At 41.7% G+C, this 20,023-nt stretch overlaps 1 protein-coding gene across 5 annotated transcripts in view; it reads right to left on the bottom strand.

Annotated features, from left to right (window-relative positions):
• The window catches only part of UNC13B (unc-13 homolog B), a 222,798-nt gene that overhangs the window by 141,071 nt on the left and 61,704 nt on the right, over positions 1-20,023 (bottom strand). For all 5 annotated transcript variants that reach the window (XM_054053735.1, XM_054053736.1, XM_054053738.1 and 2 more), the window contains one exon: positions 13,822-14,044. In XM_054053735.1, the coding sequence (XP_053909710.1) occupies positions 13,822-14,044 (223 nt within the window). The remainder of the gene's footprint in view (positions 1-13,821; positions 14,045-20,023) is intronic.

The following is a 20,023-nucleotide window of genomic DNA, read 5'->3' on the forward strand; positions in this document are numbered from 1 at the left end:
AAAAGCTTTCCTAACTGCATGAAATAACCTTTGCAGAGATTTTATGAAGAGCAAGCACTAGAATACCTTCACTGATATACCTGACCATGTTTTAAAATCTTCAACGATGTGGAATTAGTTCTATAATATATAAGCAGTAGGTTAAATTTCCATCTAAAATTAAAAACCCTTTTTTTGAAAAAAAGTTCTCATACTTTCCAATACATTTTACCTACTGTCAATTTTTTCTTAGCAAACACAGCACAATTATCACTAAACAAGAAAGCAATGTCAACTGTATGCAGCATAATTAACACACAAAGGAATATAATTTCTGAAAGGCTAATGAAATCAGCACTAAAAGCATTTCATTTCAGTGCAACATAGAGTAAGAATATGGGAAATGCTACTACACTTACAGAAAAGAGGAGGGAAAGGTGAGAAAATAGTACATAACTAGTGACTGTAGTTTGCCACATCCTCTGTGACAGCTACCAGTAATACTACAAACACCTGACAACAAATAGGGGATGAGACTGAGCTACAAACATCAGACACCAAGGCCAGTATCTACTGCTGCAGTATTGCATTATAAATGGTCAAAACCTTGAAACCATTTATTATGCCTCATTTGTAACTAGCCTTTTCTCATTCAGTGGTTCCATGCTATTCAGATCTGCAGCCTGTGTGCTAGGATGAAGCACTGCTCCATTAGGAGCAGAATCAAACTCAGATGATTTCTCTTTCAGTTCAGGCTTGTCTGGCTCGTGCCCTTCTGCTTGATCTTCCTTCTGCAGTTCACCTGAAATCACGTTCTGCTGGTTTTCTGACTCTTTATCCAACTTCTCTCCCAGCTCCTTGTTCGATGCATCATCAATAGTGCCTGAACCAGATGGTTCTTCAGAAAGTTCATTGTCTACAGCGTCAGGCTTCTTTGAAGACAAGTTTACGTCTATATTCGCATCAGTCAGTTGATCCGAGACTGCAGATTTTGAGTTTTCATCTGAACTGACTGTTCCTAACACCTTGTCATCTGGTTTTGACAAAGCCTGTTGTGGTGGTACATGTGGCTCCCTTTTGGCAGAGGGCTCCTTGTTGTCTTTTTGCCAGGGAAAGGAGAAATCGAGCTTTTTCCCAAATACTGCTCCTTGGACACCCTCTGGCTTACTCACCTTTTCTTCACTACCTCCTTCAAACAGAGTCGAAGAAAGTTTCTTAAAGCTGGACATGAGGCCCTGATCTGCCCCTGGCTTATTAGCAGAAGGTGGCTGCTGAGAGAAGAATGACCCAAATGGCTTTCCACTATCAGCAGATGACATAAAGCTGAATTTTGGCAAACTGGGCATGTTTGGTATTTCAAAGACTGGTTTACTACTGTTTGCATCTGGAGGAATGTTATTAGGTTTACCCTGTTTCTTCAAGTCACATTTGGAAGCAACCCCTTCTGCAGGCACCTCATCAACTGCTGGGCGTTTCTCTGGTTCAGCAGTTTGCTGTTCTGCCTCACTTGCCTTCTCTTCATTCAGCTGGAGCAGACAAACACTGGGCTCACCAGCTGGAGCTGGGGGTTCTTTACCACTACTACTGATCACGTGCTGCTGATTAGTTCCAGCATCGGCCTGATCCCCTGGAACAGCAGGCTCTGATTCAAATGTAGCACTCTTGTCCAACTCAGAAAGTTTTGTGTCTTCCTCTGTAGCTGGAGCTTCCATTTCCAGTTCAAGCCCATCAGACGAGCCAGTCTGAAGAATGTCAGTGGCTGCCTTGTCTGTAGAAGTAGCTTGTTCCTCTGCTACCTGCGAAGACCCCACATCTAGTTCACAGGTATTTACGCCAGCCTGGTCAGTGGCCTCAGCCTGCACTGCATCAACTGCATTACTGAGATCAGACAGGAATGGCTTGTTATCCACCACCTCAGAGGGTTGTGCATCATTATCTGAGTGCAGAACCTTGAAGGCTTGATTTTCAGTAGTCACTGATGTTGCTGGAATGATGCTCAAAGGTTCCTCTCCACAGGTTTCTGAGTTCTTGTTTTCCTCACCTTCTGTTTTCATAGGAGACTCTTCTGTGAGGTTCTCTTCTGCTGAAACAGGCAATACATCCTCCTTCAGAGAGCTTGTGACATCTCTTTTAGACTCTCTGGATGCAGCTGTATTTTCTGTCTCCCTAGAGTTTTTTGCTGGAACAGGTCCAGTGACATCTTTCACACTGCTGCTTTGAGGTTTAGGGGTGGATTTTGGAGGCGTCTCTTTGGGAGATTCTTTTGGACCTCTGAAGATGCCAAAGAGATCATTAGTCAAAGTGGGTGCTGGACCACTTGGGAGGGATGAGAAACCAAAGAAAGAGGAGCTTTTCTTCTGTGCAGGAGGAGGTGCAGTAGCTTGAGGTTGGGAAAAGAAACCAGATAATGTCTTAGGCGGTTTCATTTTTGTCATGAAACTTGAAAACATCTCAACTGAAGAATCCAGAACTGATTTATCACTTTCGGATTCCTTAGGTTTGCTTTGCAAATTAGACGTCCCTGGCATTTTAGGAGAGGAATGATCTTGTGGCTGTTGTAACCTGTCACCAAGAGTTTCTTTGGGTAAGTTATGTTCTGGCAACTCAGGTTGTACATGTACTTCTTCAGAGATTACTTCTTTTTTTATGTCACTAATAATATTTAAGTCATTTAGAGTCTGGGAATCCATTTTATCACCTAAGGCCATGCTAGTATCTTGCTCTTCAGATGCTTGTTCTTTTGAAGGATAAGGCTCTTCTTTATCAATAGGAAACACAATGCTGTCCGTTTTCTCTGTGCTACCCAGAGCATCATCTTCCGCCCCTACAGAAATAGCCTGTGAGCCCAGAGAGTCCTCCTGCACATTGGGAGTCTGAAGGCAAGGACCAGAAGCAGCTGAACTGGTTACTGCAGCATCATCCATTTGTGGAAGCTTCTCTAAGTTGCTCTCTTCAGCCACCTCAACAACACTTTCTACATTTTCCACTGCCAGCATTTCTGATTTATTTTCTGGGACTGTGAGGTTATTAAACATTTGCTTGCCAGTCACTGCTGCGATAATATCATCAACTTCTTTCCTAACATCTGCATCTTGCTGTCTGGCAGAACTGCTAATTTTGACACCCGAGTCAATGGAAATACTTTGTGTCATATGTGACTTGGAGTTCACTGGTTTAACTGGCTTTGTATTATTCTCCTGTCCTGGAGTAGGTTGTGGCTTTTCATCCAAAAAGGATGTCAAATTGAAGAAGCTAAAGCTAGTACTTCTTTGAGGTGTACTCTTCTCAGCAGTCTGATTGCTGGAGAAGAAAGAGGGCAGACGAAACAGCCCCTCTGTTTCTTGTGGCTTCCCACTAGCCGGAGCAGCAGCAGGTGCTGGAGGCTTTGGTTCGTCTGATCCAGTGAAGAAGGAGAATATGCTCTTACTGGCTGGCTGGGCTGGCTGTGATTTCGCAGCAGTGATATCAGAGAAGCTGAATGGCAAACTGAAACCTGACTCTTTAGGTGTCTGATTTGGCTTTGATTTTGCCTGGTTAACTGTGCCTCCTAAATGACTTCCTCCTTGTTGCTTTGGTATGCTGCTTTGCTGCCCAGCTGACTGACTCACTGGGCTTACTTTGGGACCTGCACTCATTGGCTTCTGTGAAGCATTTCCAGGAGGCACTTTTTCACTCTCAGGAGACTCCTCCTCAGCTTTTCTGCTCTGCTGTCCCATTTGCACCGCAGAGCTAGGAGAGATCTGCCTGTTCATGTCTTCTGTTCTCATCCCTTTCTTAGGGGTGGAGGACAGACATGGCATACTGGCACTCTGAAGACCCCCTGACTTCTCAGTTTGTTGTCTCGACTCAGCCACAGTTCTGCTGTTGGTTTTTGGCAGAGTCGCAGTGCTTGAGGTTGGTTGAGAAGACACAGCTTCCGCTTTGAAGAGATCTCCAAGGGATCCAAATAATGATGAGATGCTGGAGGTTTCCTTCTGTTCTGGCTGTATCACCTTTTCTGGTTTATCACTTGGACTTCTTTCCACGTTCTGTGGAGGTTGTGGTGCTTTGCTTACCTGGGTTTTAAAGAAATCGAAAAATCCAGAAGCTTGGGGTTTGTTGGCAGTTGAGCTTGCGGGATTATCTTCTCCAAGACTGAACAATTTCAAAGCGCTTTTAAATAATGTCTCTTCAGATTCAGTGGCTGGGTGGCTCTGATTTGGCTGTGACTGGCTAGGTTCATTAACACCTGCATGCCCTTGGAGACGCTTGGAAGCCGGTATTGCTTTAACAGGTCTCTCTTCTCGTATGGGCTTGCCATCTGGAGCAGTTTGGCTCAATTGAGAAGGAGATTTTGTTAATCCTGTTTTTTTAACATGGATGTTTTCGTTATGATTTAATTCCAGCTTTTCCTTTCTAGAAGCCTCCAAATTAAGGTCTAATGAAGTATTTCTTCTTGGTTCTGATGTAACGGGAAACTTTTGCCCTGCTTGTTCCTCATCTAATCTTCTGTCTGCTGCAAGCGATGGTGAAACATCAGTTTTATTTTCAGATGACTTTGACTGTGTGTCTTCTGATGTCTCATGGGCAGGACCTGAAGACTTTCCAATCAGTCCACCCAAAGCAGAAAATAAAGAACTAACTTTGTTCACTGGTGTTTTCTTATCTTCCTCAGCTTTTTTTGCTTCTGTTACTCTTTCTGCAGGTGCCACAGTTTCTTCAGCTTTAGGAGCAGATTGAAATAGATGGAAACCAAAGAATCCTGATGACCCACTCCCAGTAGTTGTCACAGGGACACCTTTATCCAATTCCTTGGTGTGCTCTTCCTTACTCCGTGATATACTGAAAGCCATTCTGGAATGTGTTCTGAGATCAAGGGTTTGCGGAGCCTCCTCTGAATAATTCAGGGGTTCCTTCTCAGGTCTAAAGTCTACTTTGAGTTTTTGGAGTTTATAACCTGAGAAGTCTAGCGGCTGCTCTCTTTGATAATAAATAGATTCTTCAAACATTTGTGAAAAAGTCTCTAAATTCATGTTCATTAGCTGATCGCTCCTTTGCAAAGCTACTGACAAATCCAGGGGTTTGTTGATTGTATAATCATCTAAATACTCTTCTTCAGCAATCCAAAACAGTTCATCTTCACTGCCAAGAGGGACTTTAAAACCACAAACAGCAATTGTGTTGTCTTCTAGCACAGCTCTTGGTATGGACTCCATGTGAAAATTATAATCCCAGCAGTCAGGGTAAGAATATGTTTCAGGAGCGCACACATAGACATATTGTCCAGTGGGATCAGTGAGCAGCGAATACACATACTGGTTATCACTGTACATGTAGTATCCACAATCACCATCCTCTGATGGCCACCATATACCCTGCTCAAGCATCATTAGCCACTCCTGATACTCTTGGCTGTAGGATGAGTACATAAAGCTCTCATCCATGCTTAAAGTCTCCTGGTCAATTAGGGTCCACATAGTTCCATTGCAGCCAGAGGAGTAGCTTAAATCCATGGGCAACTCTTCAAATAAGTAGCTGCCATCTCTTTCAAATGGTGGAAAGTTACCATAACTTTCATTGAGAGAACTAGCAGTCCATGCATCATTTTCTTCTGAACAAACATCTTGAAACATTAACTGGTCAAATGACTCATAAGACATCACACTTAAATCCAAACTCTGTCCATCAAAATTTGCATTAGTCTGCCAATCCATCACGTTTGCATTTCCATCCTTCTTACAGAGATTCACTACCGTATCACTTTCAGGCCAGTCCAAGAACTGAGGGGGCAGAACAGAGTTCTGATTTAATACGTAGTAAACTGGTACTGATATTTCATGAGTGTCAGCCAGTTCCCCCACTTCATATTCCCATTCAAAGCTAGAATGGCTTCTTGTTTCCTGATAAGCTGAGTACTGCTCCGTACAGTTATATCGTTTGTTTGTCAAATTGAGAAATTCATTTGATCCTTTGTTGGAATGAGTTGTAAAAACTCTAGATTCAGCATCCTGACAAGGGATATGCCTACTATTTACAGGCTTTCCAGATAAGTCCTGTACCTTGTCTTGAAAACTTAGAGCTTTGGGAAGTACAGGCTGCCTGCAGTGGGGAACACTGGGTTCTGTAGGTTTATTTACTCTGGCACTAGACAGACGGTCAGTAGTTTTGGAAGACTCTGCTGGTTTTGCATTATCCAGTTTCTCCTTTGATTTGGGCAGGAGATTTTTTAAGAAGCTGGAAGCTTCCTGCTTTTCTCCAGTGCTGCTTTGAGTGTCAGAAGCCATTCCTGAGTTGCTGGGTTTTGTTTCCGAGCTAGAATCCTCACCTTTATCAAAAAGTTTCATGAAGCCCAGAGAGCTTGTTTTCACCTTCTCTTGCTTACATTCAGACAAGTTTTCACTTGAAGCAAATTTAAATAAGCCAGAAAATAATCCAGGAGAAGCATTTTTCTGGCTATCGCTCTCATTTTTAGCAGACAAGTCTGGATTACTGGCTGTGTTTTCACTGGAAGAAATGCGAAGAAACCCAGAGAGAAAACCTGGTGTGTGCTTCTTCTGCATTTCATCTGCACTCACAGCTTCTGACCCTCTGGCAGAAGAGATGGACTCAGATGTGCTGTCTTTTAAGTTTGGTGCATTTAGTCCTTCTTTCATCAGTCCTCCTTTTACATTTCTAGGTTCTTCCTGTGTGCTTTTAGTTCTCTGCTGCTCTCCTGCAGCCTTAAAGTTAGCAGAGGCACTCTCCTGGCCTATTTCCCTATTTACTTGGGCATTAGGTAAGTTTTCTTTATTCATGTTTTTTGTTGGTACAAGTTCCTCCTTACGGTCTGACAAATCTGGAACAGAGCTAGATTTTAGTGAGTTGGCATTTTCTGAATCGCTCTTTCTGTCTTCAACCAAAGAAATGCTACTAGAACTCTGATGACTCTTTTGATCCTGTGAGGGTGCTAGATTTTCTGCAGAAGAAAATTTAAATAATGATGGAAGAAAGCCTCCTTTCTCATTCCCTTGTTCCTGCTTTTCTGAAAAACCCAATCCACTAAAAAAAGGAAAGGATCTTCCACTGAAAGGAAATAAGTGTTCTTCATTCGATGAACTATTTTGTCTTATATCCTCCTCAGACTTATGGCCTTTAGAATGCTTGGATGTACTTTCTTTCTGCCCTTGTTCAGCAGAAGGAAGCAACAATTGACTGAAAGACTTTTTGAGTGGACTGAAAAAGCTTTCGGATGCTGTACCCTGATCTTGAGGCTGTGAATTAGGTTCCAGATCACCTCTGTTTTGCTTGATTCCCAGGCCATGACCTGTAGCATGCGGAGCCCCTGAGTGATTTGCAGGAGGCTGATCCCCTGACCAATTTACAGGAGGGTGATGATCCCTGACAGAAGGCGCAGTTTCTTTCACAGTGGCATTTGGCTGATTTGTGACTGACTGCTTCTGTGGTACATCCTGCTGCTTGGGAGCCAAGAGACCATCAAAATTGGCTTTCAGACTGAAGGAACTGACTGAGCTTGTGAGCCTGCCAAAGATTGAAGACACAGAAGTGCTATTTGTATTTACCTCTGGCTCACTTCTAGTCTCACTTGTCTGTACCTCCAGAACGCTGTTGCTGGTCCTGGCTGCCGTCCGTCCAGATGGTCTCTCACTTTTGTCTATCTCATCAACTTTCACAGCATGGCTGTCCTCCTTGGTGTGCTCCTCTTTTACGACTCCCTGTTTTGGCACTTCCTTCTCGGAGAAGATCTTTAAAGGATTAAACATGCCTAGAACAGAATTCACAACCGAATGTTCGTTTTGCTGGTTGTCTGCAGTAGTTTCTTGTGATTGCTGTAGATGACGTGGTACGGAAGCATGACTTTCCATTTCAGTGGTTTCTGGCTTGTTGGAGTTCATGTTCTGGGCTTTTTTATCACCACACACCTGAGACGGCAGCAGAGAATGAATGGAGAACTTGGTGTCAGCTTTATTATCTGCTGTCATTCCAGAAGACGAACTCTCACTTTTGGATGTACTAGAAAAAACATTCAAGCTTCCACTTTCTGATGAGTTTTTGGTTTCTGTCTTCTCCTGAGTGGAAGAAACAAGCTTTTCAACAGAGGCTGTGAGCTGCTTTGTGCTTGACCCCACCTTTTCAGTGAAAGAGCTGAACAGGGAATTCACTGTATTCTTCACACCTGACAAGTCTGGGAGAGATTCAGATTTGCTCTTGGTGTTCTCCTCTGTAGCAGGATGTTTGGGCTGTTCAGACTTCTTGCCTTCTGCCAAATTATCAGCACTGTTCTGCTTCAGTGGCACACTCTCCACATTTTTTCTGGTCTCTGGCAATGTGCCAAATTTGCTGATTTCTTCCTCCTTTTCTGCCAAATATTCTGAAACTGATTCTACCAGACACTGAAGTTCATCCATTGTGTCTATGTACTCCTCGTTGGGTTCTTCAACAGGAGACAGTGTTAAGTCTTGCACAGGATGGCCATGCTTGCTCCCTTTAGTCTTGTGGTTTTTATCACAGCCAGTCTTTAATTGGGAGTCCAGATTTTCAGGGTAGTTAAGAGTGAAGTCTCTCAAATGGCTGATGTCAGAATCACACCACGTTTGTGAAAGCGTAGCCATTTCATCATCTGAAACAGGTGAGTACTGGAACTCATCAGAAGCACTGCTGTCAAATTCCTCAAGGACATCCACAGGCACAAAAGTGTTATCTGACATCCCTACGAGCTTCACATCTTCACTGTTACTGAGGTGAAGCGAGCCCTTGTGGTTCACCCCTTGCTTGTTCAGCAACTTGCCACTTTTAACCATTAAGCCATTTTTGTACGGGCGCAGGATGGGATAAGCAGATATCTGCCCCTTCCTTTCAGAGCTACTAGTGTATTTTCCAGTTCTACCATATACTGGGAAGTCATCATCAGGTTCAGATCTAGTTGCCACACCATTGAAATAAACCATTTTCTCCCCAGGGAACTGCAGACCTTCGTTAGTTTGCAGGCTTATTTGTTCACTCTCCTCAAAATTGTATCGCAGCTTCTTTTTCCTTCTCCTGTCTATCGTATCATATTCCTGAGGATACCTAGGGACATCTACAGACCCTGACTCCATTAACACATTTTGGCAGCACCTTGACCTTTCACAGTGATTGAAATTTTCTCTTTTTGAGAGAGTATGCATCTTTTTTTTGTTTGTTTCCTGCCAACGTCTATTTTTATGACTCTTTTCTAAGAATTCCTCTATTAGCAGTTTTCCTAGCTCTTCATAATTACTCTCCTGTTCTTCTTCTCCATCTTCAGAGTTAAATGGAATGATCCTGACTCTTTCATTTCTAGTTAGAGATCCTTGTCTAAGATGAGAAATATAGGGGGTAGAAGGGAAAGGAAGAGAGGCAGCAAAAAAAAAAAAAAAAGAAAAAAGAAAAAAGAAAGGGGAAAATAACAGTTATAACAGTTTAAAAAAACTTTAGAAAGGACAGAAAAAACAGTAATGAAAAACCATGCATAAATAAAAGAAAATTAAAATCAGAAACATCCAGAGATAACAAGACTGAAATCCTGCCAATCTACTGCCATGACATTTCAACCACACAGTCAAAAAAAGCAGCATGGGTTATGATAGTCCACCAGCCATAGTTACACAAAATTCAGAAATGCCTGTTTGAAGGAAAACAGCTTTTTGTGACCGAGTGAGGGCACACAGCCTTGGCTGTACCAGTAACTCTGCTGTTTCTTTTTTAGGCATGCTGAAAAAAGCCACTTACTACAGTAACAGGACTACTTTCAGATATGGTGCCCACGCACACCATTCCACTATGCTGTGCATGCATTTCGGTCACAGCAGGCTGCAGATTTTGTTTTAGCAGTATTCATAAAGCACACAGGCACTTTGATTCTCCAAAGAGTGGCTACAGAGCAGAGACTGCATGCAGTCTCAGGAGCCACTGGACTCTAGGAAAGTTTGGGACAGGAACAAAATGCGAACTCTGCACACCATCAACAGGAGGAGTTACATCTATTCCACCACTCCTGTCTGCTGGAAGGATTCTCACTGCAACTAATGCTAGGGGGGCTCCTACGAGAACAAAATGAAGATCCTCAGAAGTGCTACTGAATTAGAAAGCAAAACAACACATTGGTGATGGCTAGTAGCCCAGTGTAAGCCTAATATGCTTTTCAGGATCTGTACTTCCCATTTATAATGCATCTAAACAGATCCAGCAATCTACACTTGTCTATCTTGTGACAATGGATTAAAGCAGCTAGTGTTTTGCTGTCAAACAATCTGAAACTTCCTAGAAACCCAAGTAAATGACCCTTGGGATTTTGGAATTAATTCCTAGCCCTTGATTGCAAGGGTTATCTCAATTGTTCAACAACGCAAAGGCTAGTAGCAAGAAATTCTCCTCTTTATCTTTAAATTTCACAGGAAGTTTTCCTGCCAGCCTACATAAAAATAAACATGCAGAAATCGGGTGTAAAAAAAATAAAAGATGCACTGCAGCTTTGTTTCCTTCATTCACCACTGAGAATCATGGAGCACAAGGGCACGCGTGCCCTGACCCCCTATGAGCATGGCAAGAGAAGGGAAAGAGCAAAGGGCACATGAGCATTGTATGAATACTGCTAATACAAAAAGGAGTCTTCACCTTGAGCCTTGCCTGAGGCACCCCAATAAGGAATGCTGATGGGATAGCCTTGAAAGAGAAACAAGTCGTTGCATTTTCACTGCTGCTGGTTTAGAGCTTCATTCCCACCAGTATTAGCTAACTTACACCAACTGGAAAGATAGTAATTACTTTAAATGAACTCTGTCGTACACAGTTTAGAACACTTACTACGCTTTTTGCTTGCAATTTTAAGCTGGTAATTGAAATAATTTTCTTTAAAAAAGCTAACGAAATTTAAAGGACTCCCAGGGCCACTATAGTTTCTGGATCAAGCCCTTCCAAATCTCAGCTGAAAGCAATGGGAGCTACATGAACACCTGAAGAGCCATTATCTGTAAATGCTGAACCAACAATTGACTAATTTAGACATAAAGGAAATTACTTTTCTTTTTAATGGAGCTCCTGCTCCCTGTGTTTCCCCTGCTATTTTATAAAGCATTCATTTTACTAGAAATAAAGCAAAGATAAGAAGTCCAACACCTGAGAGGAGAAAAAGATGGCAATGTCAGACCAGCATTAAACAACCACAGATCCGAAGTATAGCCAAGGCAAACAGCGAGTGTCAGCTGAAATGTATCACAAGACCACTTCACAGCAGCAACAGCAAGGAGATAGGCACAGATACTGAAAAGAGGTTAACCCACCTATCGGACAGCTCTAGAGAGCGTCTGCTCTCTAGTGAGCACTGGCAGCTTGTCATTTGACTAGACTCAGATGTGGACTCTAGGTCAGTTCGGCCACTCACAGTGGAATCTATGCTAGCATATCGCCTTGGAAGTAAATAGAGCAAGAGCAGGAAGACATGGGGGATACATGGTTACACAAAATGAACACTGCAAAGAAAAGTTAGTGCTTAAAAAAAAAAAATCCAAGAAGGCGTGTGCTTCCAAAGATCCAAAATCCAAAAAAAATCCAAGAAGTCAAACTGGCTGTTGACAGCTAAAGACATTCCAAGGACAAACAAGAATAATACTTGCTATGCTTAGGAGAGGGGGAAATAAAATACAGGTCCTTCCATCAAAAGAACACATCCACATGTAATGGCTGATAAAGAGGACCAAAACTTTCCCAAATCCAAATTTTATTAGAAAAAAACCCAGGTGTTAGCCCAGCCATTTTCAATTGAAGTGTTTTGGCATAGACAACTTTCTGTCCAATTCAAGACAGGTTCTAGCAGAACCCTGTCTAGTTCCTCTGGATCTGACCAGGACAGCCTCCTACAGTCTGTTGTTTCCTCAGCAATCACCACTGCAGTCTGCCATGAACACCAGTTTTACCAGGTGGCTGCCTGGTCCACAACACTGAGAGCTGCTAGGAACAAAAGTCAAACACAATCGGGTTTTGCAATACTCGGCTACAACTAAGCTTTATTTAAGATCTACCTAGCCAGTTCTTGTAAGAAATACATTTCTGGCAAGAAAGGGGACCCATGTAGCTTATTTGAAAAGCTTATTTGCACTTTCTAAGTTTTAAGATTGAATATGTAGCAAGAAGTCTTGCTGGGCATGTGGAAAATGCACAGGGAAACAGGGAAGCTCAGAGGGAAGCAATCCCCATATAGGACTTGCTTTTCTGGTGTGACAGTAATTTTAGACCACAGGAGACTACAGAGCTCTTAGCTTATAAGTAAACTTTATCAGGCCGAATTGTTTCATATCAATACCTTCAGGATATCAGAAAATACATACATATTCCATCTTTACATTCTTTAACAATTCAAACCAGACATGCTTCTTTGGAAGGTCTTATGAACACATCTATCTATTAGACACAGTTAAAAGTTTAGAGTCCCTGCCTCCAAGCGAGGTGAGCTGTGTATCCTTGTACTGTCAACACCACTCCAAGAAGTCGGCTAACTGCAGAAACACCAAGCCAACTCTGGCTTCCACAGTCTGAGGGCCAGATAACATTGTTTGGCTTTGCTTTTCCATAAAGAAAAGGCTTTAGCCCATCTTCCCAGACTCTCTGTAAGATCTTAAGCAATTTTACCACTGCAAATGAGCAGTATAGAATAGCACGGAAAGGGGAATAACTTGCTTATATAAGACATTTAATGAACTAGGGAAACAGCACTAAGAATGACATGTCACACTGCAGCAAATGCATTTTGTTGGCACATTGCCTCTGCTGCTTTAAGTCTCAATAACAGTAACAACATTAAATGTTATTATTAAACTTCACCTTTAGCCATTAAAGACCATAAGGCAAAAAGAGTAAAATTTAGCCTCAGTCATAAACCCATAATGGCAAATGAATTCAGGTTCAAGCTTCGGGAAACAAGAACATCCTTACCAAGGAGGGGACAGTAGAACAAATCCATTACAATACATATAAAACCTTGCATCGCTGACTGTGACAGAGCTTAAGCAACTGCCTCTAACTACTAGACCAAAGGCAGAAGCAGCATGGCCGGTTCTACACTCTTACCATGCTGATCAGTACTGTTGAAGTTCTTCTACTCTCCCCTTACAATTAACTCATCCTTTATTTGGAACAGTGGTTTTGTGAAGTTTCTACAGTTCCCAGCACAAACAGCTCTAATTCACAGCCATTGATCCTGGCAAGTTTATGTTGTCATGCTTAATACTTAAAAAAAGATAAAAGCAGGGGTGAAACTACTGATTTATAGTCAAAAAGCTAATTTAGAGCAAGTAAACTACCTTTCATACAGCTCAAAGGAAACTAAAAGAGAAAACACACTATTCAACAGTGCTACATGGAACTAAAAACATCCTAACTGGTTATAAACTTTCCTCTTTTTTATGTTATTTTGGCAGAGCTAATTGAAAAACAGGAACTAATCTGAAACAGAAAATAAATCTGGTCCAAGAAATAAACTCCTATTAGGATAACTCTGCTAGACCATGCTTCACTGGTTTGCAAGGCACATCCATGCAATGGTACCAAACAATCAATCACCCAGTGGTCTGGCCTTTAAAAAGTAAGGTGATAGTACAATTAAGAACAAATAGCCTCAGAACTGAGTGTATCTTTTAAAAGCTAATGCACTGAACTGCCTTATCTGGTATAACACACAGCCTTATTTTCCTATTTTCCCTGCTTCACAGCAGAGTCCTAGTGTTCACAAAACATCTAACACCTTCCTACCAGAAGCCTGTTGGAGTCCTTGAGCCACTTTCACCTACCATCACGGCACCTGCTATGGAAAACCAATGGGAAAAGAAGAGCTAGCCAGAAGACAGCACGCACCTCATGGCCACATGCTCCCGATAATCCAGATCGTAACTTTGTAGGGAGTCAGCACAGGAATCCCGCAAGACCCCTTGCTGCTGGAGGCGTGATGGCACAGTGAACTGGTGCACAGAGGCATTAGGCTGCGCAGTCGTGTGGTACGGAGGAGGAATGCTGTTACTTGTCTCGCTGCGATAGTCACTGTCTCGATCATCCACAGCACTGTCAGCATCTTCAAAGGCTATGAAATAAAAGCAGTTAAGGGCACAGATCTCTCAAGTTTGCCTTATTGGGATAGTGAGGTGCATTTTGTTTTTAAAAAGTGACAAAACTTGCTACTTCTGCTATGGATGCTTCTCCATCTGGTAACTGGATATAACCTCCAATTCTCTCAATGTACCAAGGAACTCCAGTGATCACCGCCATACCCTCCCTTCCCACGCCTGTCATAGGAGTTTATTTCTCTTTAGTCATTCCTAATAAGGAGATTAAGACATTTTCAGTTGAAACAAAAAAAAAGAACACTTCAACATCAAAAATTTCAGGTTCTTTGCTGCCACCAAAACATTCAGTTGCTGGGAAAAAAAAAAACCGAAAACCTAAACATTCTTTTATGGAAAGGAGCTCTCTCCTGGAAACTTTTAAACATTTAAGCTGGAATAACATCTCCTCAGCATTCTTTATCAGTACTCTAGGGTTCTGAGTTGTTTTTTGTTTAGCATCTTTTTTTAAAAAAACAAACCTATTAGTTCAAGCGAAACTAATGAAAAGCACTCAGTAGGAAAATCTGAAGAACTGGAGACCAGCTCTGCTTATAAGCAATTACACTACTACTTATAGGGGAAAAATTGCTGCATTTAACACACAGAGGTATATATCAGTTTATGTTTAGTAGTCAATAGTAATGATAGTCTCTAAAAGGGAAAAGCTCATTTCCAGCAAGTCGTTCTCCCTAATTCTGCTTGCTAACCCTTCAGAAAAAAAGAGAAGGCAGAGTTATAGTAAAGAAAGGTATCACAAATACAATATTAGTGTATGGCTGTGTTTGACCATGCAGGATGCAAGGTTATGTTTGCAAGCTTAAAGTGAAATGCACACACCGTAAGGGAGTGGAGTGTACCATTAACATGCTTGAAACAAAAGAAAATAAGGATCAGCCATTATTTCCCCTCTTTCTGCCACCAAAAGCCTGTCTAAAAACAACAATTAAAATTACCTGTGCTAAGTTATTTGGCAGTATGTGCCCTACACAGCCATTCACCATAAAACTGAACAATAAAGTGAAAGTGCTGTTTTCATGCCAGATCTTTAAAAACCTGAATGTAACTGCTGAAATTCCAATGAGATGGAATGCAGCATCAGGGAACAGCTTTTTCTACTACTGGTGCTTCCCACACCTCCTATTCAATTTTCCTTATTCTTAATAAAAGGTAAAGCTTGTTCTTAGGGATCTTCTCAGTTCCTTCCCATCTGAGGAAGATTATGTCAATGCCCTAAAGTGGGTGGAATAGTAGAAAACAACCCCAGAAGAAAACATGTCTTCAAAATACAAACCACTTGAAAAAGCCCATCTCTACTCTCTTAAGTACAATGAATTCAATTTGATAGCCCACGCTGAAAATGGAGTTCAGACTCCTACTTTTTAGTAGTCTAAATGCTGCAATAGTTCTTGTCAGTCTCTAGCCAGTTTTATAGAAATAAACAGCAATTGTACACTACTTTATTCAGTTTTATTAAAAGCACAATGTCCTTCAATTTTATACTGGTTCAGTGCTCAGGAGAAACACTCAAGATGTGCTACACAAAAATGACTGGATATGCCAAAGTGTCAAACCTCTCTGGGAAGCACCAAACTTCCAGGCTGTGGAGGAAGGGCTGATTTATTTGTAGCTCACAAGGCACCCACCAACCTCAGAAGGAGAGCAAGCTCTTATTCAGCTGAGCAATGTCATTGCTGAACACTTGAGCCATTACTATCTACTATAAATAATTACTTTCATTGGGACAGAAACTCTGTTTCAGAGAGCTTTATAATGTCTCCCTTTGCTGCTCCACTAATTTCCTCTTCCCATCAGACATAATTTTCATCTAAGGCAAAGCCTAAATAACTCTGGTATGATGGAAAGTTCTTTCAGCTGTGGCTGCATAATCATTGTAAGTAAGCACTTGTAAGGGCTTAACGCAGTTACAGGTTCAGGATCTGGTAAAAGACACCAGACCAACAGCTTTGGAGATAAACAATTTATTTCACCACAGTAGTGTAACAACAAATACAAATCAATAGTACAACTATCTGCGTAAAAACTATAACGAATCAAATAATTCACTAATACTGGGCTAAACTTAATATCAAGGTATGCAAAGACTTGTACAATTATGGTTATTAGGCAGCAGGAAGCATGACACAGCTCTGGGTCAGTGACTCCGCCCATCCAATGACATCAGAGATTTCTGAATTCCCTGATAGAACTGCTGCAGAAGCACTATCTGGATTTGCTAGCCAGTCATCACAACTTACCTCTGTGCTATCAAAGAAAGATTTCCCATATGAACCACAGTATCTCTAAGCAACACCTAAAAATAGCTGATTGGCTTAAATGTTAATCAAACATCTACCACATATACCTTTATAAAAAGCAGCACCAGAATTGCTCCCAGTTCTTACTGGTGTTTACCACGAACAAGTCTGTTAGAGGTCATGACACAAAGTGCCTTTCTGATGACATGTTTTAAAGAATGCAATGCTCCAGCCACCACAAACTTCGATGAGGCAGGTACATGTTGTTTCTCTGATGTTATGTGCCATGCACCTACAGCATCTGCAGATGTTAATGCCAGGCAGAAATCCTCGACTGACTCATAAGGGCCACCTCCAGAAACTCTTATCCATGCTGAACTGCACTTACCCTTTGAGCAATCTCACTTTATTTAACAAAAGTGTTCACAAATTAAGACATTGCTCAGACTGATGAAAAGCACGAAACCTGGTCCTTATGTATCTCACAGCACACATTACCTTTGCAAGAAAGGCTACTCTGAAATCTCTTCACGTGGTGGTGATCCTATTCACTAACATACTTAACACTTAAATGCAATATAAGTGAGGGACTGACAAGAACTTTAGGGATGCAGCATCCTTTCAAAACGAGGGGTTAGGGATTACAACCCATGTTTTAGCAAAATATCCCTCACTACACACATGGTATGAGATATTCAAGCACATATTTTTCAGATGATACACCAACTCTTCCATAAGGGAAATTTTAGTTCAGTCGCTAAAGAACAGTTAATTAATAAGAAGATAGATAACAATACACATAAAAAGACAGTAACTTTTAACCCAGACTGAGAAATTTCACATGTACCAAAGAGGTCTCAAGGGATGAAAATGGTTTCTTTGTTGCTGAACTCACTGAGTAGAGAGTTGAGGGGTAAGGTTGAAGGACAGGGCAGAAGCATGCTCTTCGTGTTTAATAATAGAATATTCATGCATATAAGGCAGCATAAGAAGAAAATCTCTTGGACAGTCACATCACAGCAGGATTTTACAAAGAGTGGGGAAAAACAAGAAAGGAAATAGTTTCTCTGAAGCAAACTGCCTCCTGGAAACCCTGTTATTCAACCCTGTTATTCTTCCCCACTGATGCCTCCAGAAGTTATTACACCCCCACTGCAGGGCAGAAAACATAGTTTTTAATGTACTGACCTCAAAACCACTCTGCATTGTGCAGTCACACCAGCTCTAGGAGTCACATTTAACCTCTGGCTACACTCTTTAAATTAAGTTTCCAGACAGAAAGGAAAGCAAACAGCAAAATTATTATTGGTGCCTGCATAAATGCACTTTGAAAAATGTTTGTGTTGTTTTAAGGTCCCAACGCACAGCAGGAGCTCCCCTCAAAAGCCTGCCTCCTGCTTCCTGCTGTTCTAGCAGCGGTGTGTCATCAGCCACTGGGAGCTGGGCTCCAGTCCCTAAGCTTAGTTAACCTCCACAAACCTTAGCAAAAACTTGGACTAAAGTCTTACGTGCAGCACACTGGGGTACTCTGGAATCGGGAGGCTTCTGTCAGGTTCTGTATACCCAAATACCCACTTCTCCAAAACAAGCCTCCAAGCTTTTCACAGCTTTTGTCTATTTTTATAACAGTAGAAGAGAAGAATATGTACTACCTGAAGAAAGAAGACATCTCTGCTGGCTTCACACCAGGGCCTTTGCCACTCACCTTCCCCACTCTTCATCCACTTCAACTGCCTTTCCCAACAGCTGCCAAAAAAACCTTAAGTCTTGGACCCCAGTGCTCCAACAGTCACTTCTGACAATCATGTACACTTCCTGAAATCTTATAATCAAAACGCGTGCCGGTTTAGATAAGAACACTGAAATAAAAAGGAGGAAAAACGAGATCTCAAAAGGACACAATGGCATTTTTTGAGGCTTTTCTACAGCTCTCCACCTTCAAAAAAAAAACTCATAGGTTTTGAGAAATTAAAGTGCAACTTTGCAGGTTATTAGTCCATCCTATCTCTCTCACCATTTAAAAACACATTAGAAATCTCCATAAATTTAAGAGAGCACCTTAGCAATATTCAGTCTTCATTTTATGAGCTTTCACAACCTTGTTTTTCCGACCTGAAAATACTCTCTGCTGCTGGAACACTCAACAGCCCAGAACTGGACTGACAGTCTGAGGTGCAAAGACCGCCTCAAACATCTACCCTACATATTTAGGTCTTTCCCTTTCCTAAAGCAAAACCAGGTCAGCAGCACAACATGTTTATTCTCAAAAGGGTCCTCTGCCCCACTGGCAAGGGTCTGGGCTACAGCGTTCTTGAAAGAAGCTCCCACCAGGAATAAGTTTTTCAGCTACAAGAATGCTGTTTCTGCTGCTTCCTTCTCAGTTGTTCCTTTAAGTTTACAATTAGAAGTATATTTTTTTCATTGTATCGTCAAGCTAATGGAGTTCACTTGGAAACATCACCAGCACTGGCCTAAACCTGCCTATTAGGATGATAACATGACTTAAGAGGACAGCACAGGAAGGATGAAATAGAAGAAAAAAGGAAAGGAGGGAAGGAGCTCCATGAATACATGCACCTTTTAAAACAAACACGCCAACACTCAGATAAACAGGAGAAATATCCTCTGCACAACCCTCCTAAATCTCTAACCAACCAATGCCTAACCACCCCATTTCCCTCCCAAACACACAAAACTGTGGAATAAAAGAAAGCTGTTTAGGTTACTAATCTTTGTTTTAGTAGTATACAAAAGTATAGGTAATTCTCAATTATCCTATCACACCTCCCAGAGTAATCCCAAACAACTGAAACGTCCAACACTGACAGCATGAAGAAACTGGCCAACACTGTTGATGCCCAAAGAATTTATGGTCTGACCAAAGAAAGGAGAACAAAAGGACAAAACATAGGAGGAGAAGCTGGCAAAACTTGTAAAGATACTGATGGAAGAACTGTAAAATGCAGAGCAGGAAGATGTGTGAAATGCATTGTAACATTAGCCAGACATTCGACAAGTTACTTGGCTGCAGTAAGAGCATCCTCTCCGAATTCCACTATGTCAAAAATGGAGAAGCACCAAGCAGAATCTCCTCCCTGCTGGTAGTGGTCATAGCAACCTTTCATTGTATGCCCCTCCCAGCAACACCCTCGCTCTTTTGTTTTGACACAGCAAACAGATACATTCGTTTTAAGAGTGACGGATTAATCTTTGCAGGTCCTACAGGCAGTAGAAGCTGTGCACTACAGCTCTTGCAGAGGCCTTGCATGTTGGAACTTGTGGGAATTCCACAAAGTGAAGATGCTTCATGCACATTTTCTGGAAAAATTAACAAAACTATTGAGCTATTGAGTTTTCAGGTGTAGGCATCAGCTCTACACATCACAAGCAGCTGGGTACCTGATTTTTACCTTCACAAGGCTGATAAGCACTAGCTAAAGCAAAGCCATTTTTTGCCATGACACTGCCTCACTGAGCTTAAACATTCTACAATAACTACAACCCTTCTCACAGTGCTGTCCACCAGCCACTCCTGTTTTCAGATTTGCTCCTGTTAGGAATTTCTGTGACCACTTCCCACATATCTTTGCACCTTAGTAAAACAATCACTACAGATTCCCTTGTGTTTTTCACTCACTTCAAACATTGACTTGGGGCTACACAGGTACGAAGGCCAAAACAACAGAAGGGTACAAGCAGAAA

The sequence above is a fragment of the Cuculus canorus genome, chromosome Z (assembly GCF_017976375.1).
Source record: "Cuculus canorus isolate bCucCan1 chromosome Z, bCucCan1.pri, whole genome shotgun sequence".
Lineage (NCBI taxonomy): Eukaryota > Metazoa > Chordata > Aves > Cuculiformes > Cuculidae > Cuculus > Cuculus canorus.